The 10,071-nt window shown below is 43.3% G+C and overlaps 1 protein-coding gene across 1 annotated transcript; it reads left to right on the forward strand.

Annotated features, from left to right (window-relative positions):
* Window positions 1–695: 695 nt before the first annotated feature.
* On the forward strand, window positions 696–9,858 carry LOC311232207 (uncharacterized protein). Its single transcript, XM_084318918.1, has 3 exons — window positions 696–830; window positions 8,051–8,186; window positions 9,720–9,858. The coding sequence occupies exons 1-2, from the start codon at window positions 732–734 to the stop codon at window positions 8,159–8,161; spliced, it is 210 nt and encodes a 69-aa protein (XP_084175044.1). The 5' UTR covers window positions 696–731; the 3' UTR covers window positions 8,162–8,186; window positions 9,720–9,858.
* Window positions 9,859–10,071: the final 213 nt, after the last annotated feature.

A 10,071-nucleotide genomic window follows, 5' to 3' on the forward strand; every position in this document is an offset into this window, starting at 1 on the left:
CATTTCGAACCCTGGAACAGGGTGTAACGTGCAGCGTGTGGGGGCTGGCTGGAACAGGGAACAGGGTGTAGGGGGTGACAGTAGTAGAGGGTGTAACATGCAGCATGGTGGGGGCTGGCTGGAACAGGGAACAGGGTGTAGTAGGGTGACAGTAATAGAGGGTGTAACATGCAGCGTGTGGGGGCTGGCTGGAACAGGGTGTAGGGTGTAGTAGGGGGTGACAGTAATAGAGGGTGTAACATGCAGCATGGTGGGGGCTGGCTGGAACAGGGAACAGGGTGTAGTAGGGTGACAGTAATAGAGGGTGTAACATGCAGCATGGTGGGGGCTGGCTGGAACAGGGGACAGGGTGTAGTAGGGTGACAGTAATAGAGGGTGTAACGTGCAGCGTATGGGGGCTGGCTGGAACAGGGAACAGGGTGTATAGGGTGACAGTAATAGAGGGTGTAACGTGCAGCGTGTGGGGGCTGGCTGGAACAGGGAACAGGGTGTATAGGGTGACAGTAATAGAGGGTGTAACATGCAGCATGGTGGGGGCTGGCTGGAACAGGGAACAGGGTGTATAGGGTGACAGTAATAGAGGGTGTAACATGCAGCATGGTGGGGGCTGGCTGGAAAAGGGAACAGGGTGTGGTTTGAGGAGAGAGGCGGCCCCTCTGGTTCTTACAGTCGAAGAGACGACGTCGCGACGCCACACACGGAGGAGACATTACTGGGGCCACACAGACTGTATGGTGCAGAACCATCATTTAATATATTATATTCTTTACTTCTTTTTAGGAACCGGCTGTATGATTAAGCTACAATCTTCAATGAGTAAGCACATCCCAGTAAGTAAACCTCTCTCTCTCTGTTGCCATTTTGTGTGTCTCAATGTTTTTCTTGTGTTGTGTTTGTAAAATTCGGTCGTTTCTTCTTCTTCAGTGAAATCACGGCCTCGCCGTCACTGATCCTTTTCGTTTGTTGTTGTTTTGCTTATTGATATGCTTGTTATATTTCCGATACGTCGGTGTCTGTTTGAATCGTGTGAATGAGACCACAGGTCGTTTAATCATCATAAACAGCGACACCGCATTGTGTTGTATTTTAATAACCGTTGCGTTGCCCGGTTTCAGATCAGATGCGCAATTCTTTATTTTTCCATTCGGGGACATTTTTGGTCGGATAAAATCGACGCACTTTTGTTGCAAATGTGTCTTAACGGTATCATTGTCCTTTTGTGGATCCAATGTGAACCCCGGTGTGCTTGAACGAAACACGATCTTCCTCACTATTTAATAAACAACACGTTGGGCTTCGCATCTCGACAGACCATAATACACACACAGGCCCTCTCTGTAGTGATGGTGGTGGCGGCGCCCGCATGCAGCAGCAGCAACACAAAGGACACTTTCTGCACATTCGCATTTGACAACGTTATTATTCCTTCAAAGTATGAAGACAAAAAAAAACTCGTGTCGTTTTTAAATGACATCCTATTGTTGCTAAACCCACTTCTCGCCCTAATCATCTGTCGGGTCGTTCCCTCTTTTATTATTGGGTGCAATGTTGTGTTGGGCCTAATCATAATATTCAGTCACGAAAACATTGTTTTTTTCCCCCCAAGCCCGGAAAACATGGGATTAATAACATGCACACTTCAGCAGCTCAGACAGTATTGAAGTGAAAACATGGGATTATTGATTGATTGATTGATTGAAAAGTGTATTAACAGATTGCAGAATGGGTACAATACAGTACAGCTCGATACACACAATTGTTAAGGGCATGCAGACCAGAGAAAGACTTTCGTCTTGTTTACATCAGGGTCCCCCATTTTCAATTCATCATGACACACACGACATACAGATAGACAGTACTGCTACATCTATACATTTATGACATACCAGATTTGCAAATACAGTACTGTTTGTGATACAAAAAGAGTCCAGAAAAAGAATGATTCACATGCATACTTCAGCAGCTCAGACAGTATGGAAGCACACACAAGGTGAAAACATCTCCAGTGGGGCGGTAAAGGGATTTGTATGCGTAATGGTTAATGCGTAATAACGGGGTTAAAGCCAAGGCGCGCACATGCAGCAGGGAAACCTCTCGCCGTGCTGTATGTTCTTCAGCAGATGTATGGTTTATCTATTTCTTTTGTATCTAAATGAAGCCCCATGTTCCAGCGCGCGCACAGCAGGCCTCGTGTTGAGTTGACACTCACAGCGTTATGATATAGATGTCAGACAGAAATGGCACATGATCCAGTTTCTACCGTGCCACAGTGCGTTGGCGAGCGTCACCTCCGATGCGTTCAGCAGCCATGCTCCTCCTCACTGCGCTAGGGGGGGTATCTATCTATATCTACACAGGGTGCGTTTCGATTGTACCGGTACTTCCTAAAACCTGCTATGAGTTCCTCCTATGAGTTCCCATTGAGCCCGTGTGAGGGATGGTGTCTGTGTTGTCGACCTATGATACCAGGCTAAGGCTGAGGTTAGACTAGTGTATTCCTGGCGTTTTTTTATACGTTTTTGACGACGTATCATGTCCTATCTACACAGAAACGCGTTTTTTGGCGTTTTTTTGTGGATACGGCTGAAACGCAAAATTGTGTTTGCGTTTGGAGATACGCAAAAAAAACGCCAGGAATACAGCGTGTAGTCAGCACGGAGCAGTTGTTGCGAAAACGCCCATGCGCAGTAGATACCATCTGCGTGCCCTTCCGGTGACAACAGTGTGTGTGTTTGGGACATACAGTAGCTCCGTGTCCCAAATAGCTTCAGCTACCATGTGTTGTCAAGTTATTGTTATAAGGACCCCAGTCCAAGCTACAACAGTCTGCATTCCCTTAACAATTGTTTGTATTGAGCCGTATTGTATTGTACCCATATGCAATATGTTAAATAAAGTTTACATCCATTCATTCTGCTAGCATTACCGATGGCATGAGCAGCTGGCTAACGTGAGCTATCAGGATTCAGACCCTGTTAGCTCAGAGTTCCTCTTTCAACTTAAGAAGCATTAAACAAAATGGCCCAGTCATCTATTCACCTTTGTTTAATACACACAGCGTTGTCTCTAATGTTATCTAACTACTGATACCTCGCGATATCATCAGTTTTGATGCTGGCTAAGTAGCGTGAGCTAACGTTAGCTTCTAGCCACAATGCTATATTATTATAATGGCATACTCCATTGACGTTAGCATGCAGCTAACAATGCTACCGAGCGTTTTTTAGACTAAAACTATCCGCTCTTGGTGGTCACTTGTGTTGATGTTAGTTTTGTTTCATCAACAAATGACAAGCAGAACACACAGTGAATGTATCCGTTTTGTTTATTGCACTTTTATTAGGCTTTGCTGGAAAATTATTGCTGCATTGAGTAAACAAGATGGTGGCGCGGCATAGGCTGCCTTGTTGACATTTTCTTTGGTGGTGGAGCTTCCACCAGGAAGTGTATTGGCACATTCGTTCTGATTGGTTGAAATTGCCTTCATGTTTGCCACCTACTGCCACCTACTGCTTTGGCAGTGTACTACATCAGTGTGCTTGGCTGACAAAAACGAAAAAAAAACGAAAGTGTGACTCGAGGCGCATGACGTCGCGGCGATACGCGGCGATGCGTATAAGAAAACAATACGAAGATGATACGAAAGGTGTAACCTCAGCCTAAGGTAGACAGCACATCTGTATCTGATATATTAACCCAATGTTAAACTCTTCTTGATACCATGCTGTGTGCAACATTTCACCACATAGAAACATGTTACCAGGACGTTTAAGTACGTCATAATGTTATTGGGGCATACATTTTCAGCACATAAAAACATGTTACCAGGACGTTTAAGTACATATACGCATGTTATTGGGGGCATTTCAGCACATAAAAACATGTTACCAGGACGTTTAAGTACATATAAGCATGTTATTGGGGGCATTTCAGCACAAACATGTTACCAGGACATTTTAAGTACATAATAAGCATGTTATTGGGGGCATTTTCAGCACATAAAAACATGTTACCAGGACATTTAAGTACATAATAAGCATGTTATTGGGGGCATTTCAGCACATAGAAACATGTTACCAGGACATTTAAGTACATAATGTTATTGGGGCATTACATTTTCAGCACATAAAAACATGTTACCAGGACATTTAAGTACATATAAGCATGTTATTGGGGGCATTTCAGCACATAGAAACATGTTACCAGGACTAGAGTTGTTCCGATACCAGTATCGGAAATGCCGCCGATACTGCCTAAAATGCTGGTATCGGTATCGGCGAGTACCCTCTAATGTTGCGGTCCGATACCATGACGTAATTTATCAACAACACTGCGGACGTTGGGCTCTGTAGATACTTTATATACTCATACTTCGCTGGGTGAGCATTATAAAACAAACGTGTGCTTAATCGACCGTGAATTAAAGTGTCAATTGCCATTAACAGCAGAGCAGATACTTTCTTAAAATGCCATTGTCCCGACAGCGCTGTTGACGGGGAGCTCTGATGAGTTCGCTTGGTGGCTGGTGTTATTAGCATTGAACAGCTAACCGAAAGCTAGCTTTGACGTTACCTTGGCTAAAGTTGGGGCTATTCACATAATCCAGCAATAATGGCTGCAGATCTGCAAGCAAAGTACAGCAAGTTGGCAAAGGAGTATTCCAAGTTAAATCACAATGTCACCGGCAGTAACGTTACAGTCTTTCCATATAGCGGTAGCTCATGCTAGCTAACATAGCTCACGGTAACGTTGTCATTGCACAATTGCACGTCGCGTACACAATTAATGACATGTTGCGGACAGCCATATCGGCGACAATGTTTAGCTTTTAGTGCCAAATGATAAGAGTCTGAGGCGGAGTCTCAAAAGAGAATGTTGAATATTTATTGTGCAAAAATCACAACAACAGAGCCTCTGGTACTAAACGGAGCCTTCTTGTGGAAGCAAGTGCAGCAACGAATAATGTCCGTGTGGAACTAATGTGCCAACAACCTTTCCGTGGGTGAACTCATTGAGATAGTTTTCAATTACTGATACTAATACTAATCTATACAATCACCTGTTGTTGAATAAATACCATTACTTTATAGTTATTACTAAAAAACAGTATATATAAAACAGTAGCTGTATTAAAAAAAAAAAAGTTTTATAATTTATATAATATTTTTTTATTTTTTTAATGTATGCACTGGTATCGGATAAGTATCGGTATCGGCCGATACCCAAAGCTTAGGTATCGGAATCGGATCGGAAAGGAAAAAATGGTATCGGAACATCTCTAACCAGGACATTTAAGCACATAGAAGCATGTTGCCAAGACATTTCTCTAAAGGAGACATAGATAAGATAAGTTATTCCTTTATTTATCCTCTTGGGGGGGAAATGCAGGCATCACAGCAGCAGGGGGAGGGGGGAGGGGAGGTACAGGTAGTAAAAACAAGCAGTGTAAACAATATAACAAGTCAATATAATTAACTACCTAACTAACTGAAATAATACAGTATTCACAGTATCACATAAAGGTGCAGTATGCAGCATAAAGGTAGTGTTATTTCCCTCGGGGATAATAAAAGTATTTCTATTCTAAAGTTATTGTCCTTTTTAGGTTCCTAGTCGTCGTAGTTGGATGTTATCAGGGCATTTAAGCGCAATAGAAGCATGTTACCAGGGCATTTCTCTAAAGGAGGCATTGCTTGATTGATTGATTGATTGATTGATTCAAAACTTTATTAACAGATTGCAGACTCAGGGCACAATAAAGCACGGCGCAATACAAAACAACTGTACAACTGAGGATGCCGACCAGAAAAAGCCTTTCGTCTTGTTTACATCGGGGTCCCCCCGTTTTCAATTCATCAGGACATTTATGACATATACTATACAGAACTGTGCAGTAGAAAGAGATCATAAAAAATATATACATCCGAAGGGGAAGAAACTGTACATTGGTGTGGGGGACATTGGAGCGTGTCACCACCAGGACAGTTAAGCACATGATCTCCTGTAAAAGTAATGGATCAGATCTGTAAGCTCTTCTTAGGCGGCGGTTACACCTTTCGTTTAATTTTCGTTTCATTCTCATACGAGTTTCGCCGCGACGCGGCAGCCTCGAGTCACACTTTCGTTTTTGTCACCTGGGCACAGTGATGTAGTACACTGCCAAAGCAGTAGGTGGCGAACATGAAGGCAATTTCAACCAATCATAACTTGAATGTGCCAATACACTTCCTGGAAGCTCCAGCAAAGAAAATGTCAATAAGGCAGGCGCCTATGCCGCGCCACCATCTTGCCTATTTACTCAATGCAGCAATTCTTTTTCAGCAAAGCCTAATAAAAGTGCAATAAACAAAACGGATACATTCACTGTGTGTTCTCCCTGTCATTTGTTGATGAAACAAAACTAACATCAACACAAGTGACCACCAAGAGCGGATAGTTTAGTCTAAAAAAAGATCGGTAGCATTGTTAGCTGCATGCTAACGTCAATGGAATTTGCCATTATAACAGTATAGCATTGTGGCTAGAAGCTAACGTTAGCTCACGCTACTTAGCCAGCACCAAACTGATGATATCGGGAGCTATCAGTGGTTAGATAACATTAGAGACAACGCTGTGTGTATTAAACAAAGGTGAATAGATGACTGGGCCATTTTGTTTAATGCTTGTTAAGTTGAAAGAGGAGCTTTGAGCTAACAGGGTTTGATAGCTAACACTAGCTCATGTTATCCAGTGGCAGTGCCAATCGGTAATGCTAGCAGAATGAATGGATGTAAACTTTATTTAAAATATTGCATATGGGTACAATACAATACGGCTCAATACAAACAATTGTTAAGGGAATGCAGACTGTTGTAGCTTGGACTGGGGTCCTTATAACAATAACTTGACAACACATAGTAGCTGCAGCTATTTGGTTTGGGACAGCTCTGTTGTCACCGGAAGGGCACGCAGATGGTATCTACTGCGCATGGGCGTTTTCGCAACAACGGCTCCGTGCTGACTACACGGCTGTTGTCGGCGCGTTTTTTAGGGTTTCTCCAAAACGCAAACACAATTTAGCGTTTCAGCCGTATCCGCCAAAAAACGCATTTCTGTGTAATAGGGACATCAAACGTATTCAAAAACGTATAAAAACGAGCCACAAAAACACTAGTCTAACCATGGCCTTAATGTGTAGGACGGTAGGTTGTGATTGTTGTACAGTATAGTTAGTAACAGCAAGTATGGCATAGGGAGGGCCATAGAAGAAGAACTGCACATTGTATAGGTGTATGTGTACATAGGATCCAGTGCCTTTAAGCGATTTATTAACATGTCTATTTACCATGTTTTGTTTAACCCTTTCACTGCCGCACGGCAAAGGGTTCATCTAGTTATCTTTTTTTTTTTTTTTTTTTTACTATTACTATTGTTTTTATTGCACAATCGAAGCGGGCATGGCCAACCGCATTTCACTGTATGCCCTGGTAATGTGTGTGTGATGAATAAAGCTAGGGATGTTCGATATTGGCTTTTTTTTCTTTTTACTGATATGATCCGATATACTGATATTGTCCAACTCTTAATTTCCGATACCGATATATGCAGGGTTATAACATTACATATCTCTTGTCGTGGAATTAACACAACATTATGCATACTTTTGACAATAAATAAAATAAGAATTTGTTCTTAGTTTGCTTACCTGGGTAAATAAAGGTAAACATTTTTTTTTTTTTTTTTTTGAAAACCGATACCGATAATTTCCGATGTTACATTTTAATGCCAATAATGTAGGGTAGGCCGATAATATCGGACAATAGACCTATCTCAAACCCTGCCCTCTTTTCTTGATCCTCCAATCACAACTGTCGCTTACCTCGGACAAACCAAGTTTGTCCGAGGTAAGCGACAGTTGTGATTGGAGGATCAAGAAAAGGGGCAGGGTTTGAGACAGGTCCATCCCCTAAATAAAACTCCTGAAGTCTTGAATCTTGAAGGACTCTTGCAGCACCAGGACCTAAACGCCGCCCCCCCCCCCCCCCCCCCCCTTGTGGTTCTGTCTCCACAGCAGTTCCGTGGTGTTCTGGGTCACACATTTATGGAGTTTCTGAAGGGCAGTGGGGACTACTGCCAGGCCCAGCACGCCGCCGCCGCTGCTGCAGCCCACGCAGACGAGTGAACCGCCGCAGAACCTACAGAATCAGGTCTGTGATGATCGTTAGCAAGTCACGTGGCACTAGGGCTGGGGGCGATATGGCAAAAAAATCATATCGCGATAACGATATGATAATGTTATCAATATCATATTTTTCTCGATTTCGATAATTATCGAAATTGTTATAAGTAAAATTTTTTATTTAATTTTTTTTTTAACAATTTTTTTGCAGCAATTCTTTGTCGTTGCCGCCCTCTTTAGTGTTACAGCCCCTCACACTCCAGTTCTCAGGCTGCAGCTGGTTTAAAAGCGAAAGTAAACCGGCTTCTCTGCTGGCTGTGGCTCCAGGGGAGTTGAACAGTTCTGGCTCTGCTAGTTTATTTTCTATCTTTTGGCGCTTTTTTGGTGGACAAACCACCGCACATGTGCACCGTGACTCGTGACTGGAGTCTAGTTCTGCTAGCTCACACATAGCCTACTGTGTACAGACGGTTTCAAACTGTATTTTACATTATAGAAAGCAAACAAAATAAATGGACAAGAGAAAAATAAATCTCAATTTGGTCAGTATTGTCATTTGGACAAGCAAAGCCATTACTTTAAGTTGCAGGCAAGAAAGACAAGTCTGTCCACTGTCTCTGGTTTTAAAGCTGCCCTGTTGCAGGTCACAAAAAAAAAATATATATATATATATATTTTCGATATTCGATATTGATTATTCAAATATATTGCGATATTTATCGTTATCGTTATATCGCCCAGCCCTACGTCGCAGCCCAGCTGCCTCGTATGCTTGCCCACTAGCCTGACTGTCCTTATTGTGGTTATGTGATTTATGATTATATATATGTGTGTGCCTGCCTATACAGTGTTTATACATATATAGCTTTGATTTGTCCCTGTACACTGTTTTTATTTAATTTAATTAAATTTTTTTTTTATAGATTCCTACTGTTTATATTAGCTTTAATATCCTTCTATCTTTCTGTTTCTTTTCTGGCTTAAACATCTAGCCCAGGGGGCGTCTATTCGAATACCAACCGTTTTGTGCGGTTTTTGCAAATCTGATTGGCCACTGAGACGTTTCTGGTCATGTGACATGTGCGCCCCAATCGCGCGACGAGCTGTGTCTTTGCCCATTTCCGCGTCGAACAGCCTGCAAACTACCTAACAGCCTAGTTTATCACTGGTTAAGCTTTCGCAGTTGGTTACGGTTAGAGTTTGGAATCAGGGCTGGCGTTCTATCGCCCTGCTCTAAAGACAAACTCTAACCTTAACCAACTTCGAAAGAGTCGCCTAAGCTTAACCGTCGAAAGAACTTGCCGTCACACGATTGGTGCACATGTCACATGACCAGAAACGTCAGTGGCCAATCGGATTCGCAAAACGCACACAAAACGGTTGGTATTCGAATATATAGGCAGCCCAGGGACTACAACTGAAAACTAGCAACCCTGCTAATGTTGGCATATTTACAAGTTTTTTTAATTTGTATTCATTTATAAATGTATAAACTGTTGACTGATACGCACTGTCCCTGATCAAATAAAATGAGTAAACTAAACCCCCCCCCCCCCCACAGACGCAGTCCGCCCGCCCGCAGGATCTGCCCGTCAGCGCACTGCACACACCCGGGGTGCCTCCTCCTCGAACACAGCGAGACCAACGCGGCCTGGATGGGGTGACTCTACCCGCTGCACACTGCCGCCCACGCTGGCCTCCTCCCCTCCTCCTCCTCGTCCTCCTGCCGGCGGCCTGAATCTCTAGGTGGAATCTCCCCGCCTGGTTCTTTCTTCCTCCTCGTCCGTTTCGTTTCGTCCCAGAAGGAGAGGTGCTTCGGTTTTGGAAATCCGCCCTTTTTTTCTCGGCCAACCCCCCTCTCACCCTCTTCCTCCTCCTCCGCCTCACCCTTCTCCTCTTCCTCCTCCGCCTCA

This window comes from Notolepis coatsorum, assembly GCF_963971535.1.
Source record: "Notolepis coatsorum genome assembly, chromosome: 7".
NCBI classification, from domain to species: Eukaryota; Metazoa; Chordata; class Actinopteri; order Aulopiformes; family Paralepididae; genus Notolepis; species Notolepis coatsorum.

Excerpts from the sequence above, each read along its gene's own strand:
- LOC311232207 (XM_084318918.1), top strand. The coding sequence starts at position 732 with ATGGTGCAGAACCATCATTTAATATATTATATTCTTTACTTCTTTTTA. Across the intron at positions 831-8,050 it reads CAATGAGTAAGCACATCCCA|CAGTTCCGTGGTGTTCTGGG; the intron begins GTAAGTAAACCT and ends CTGTCTCCACAG.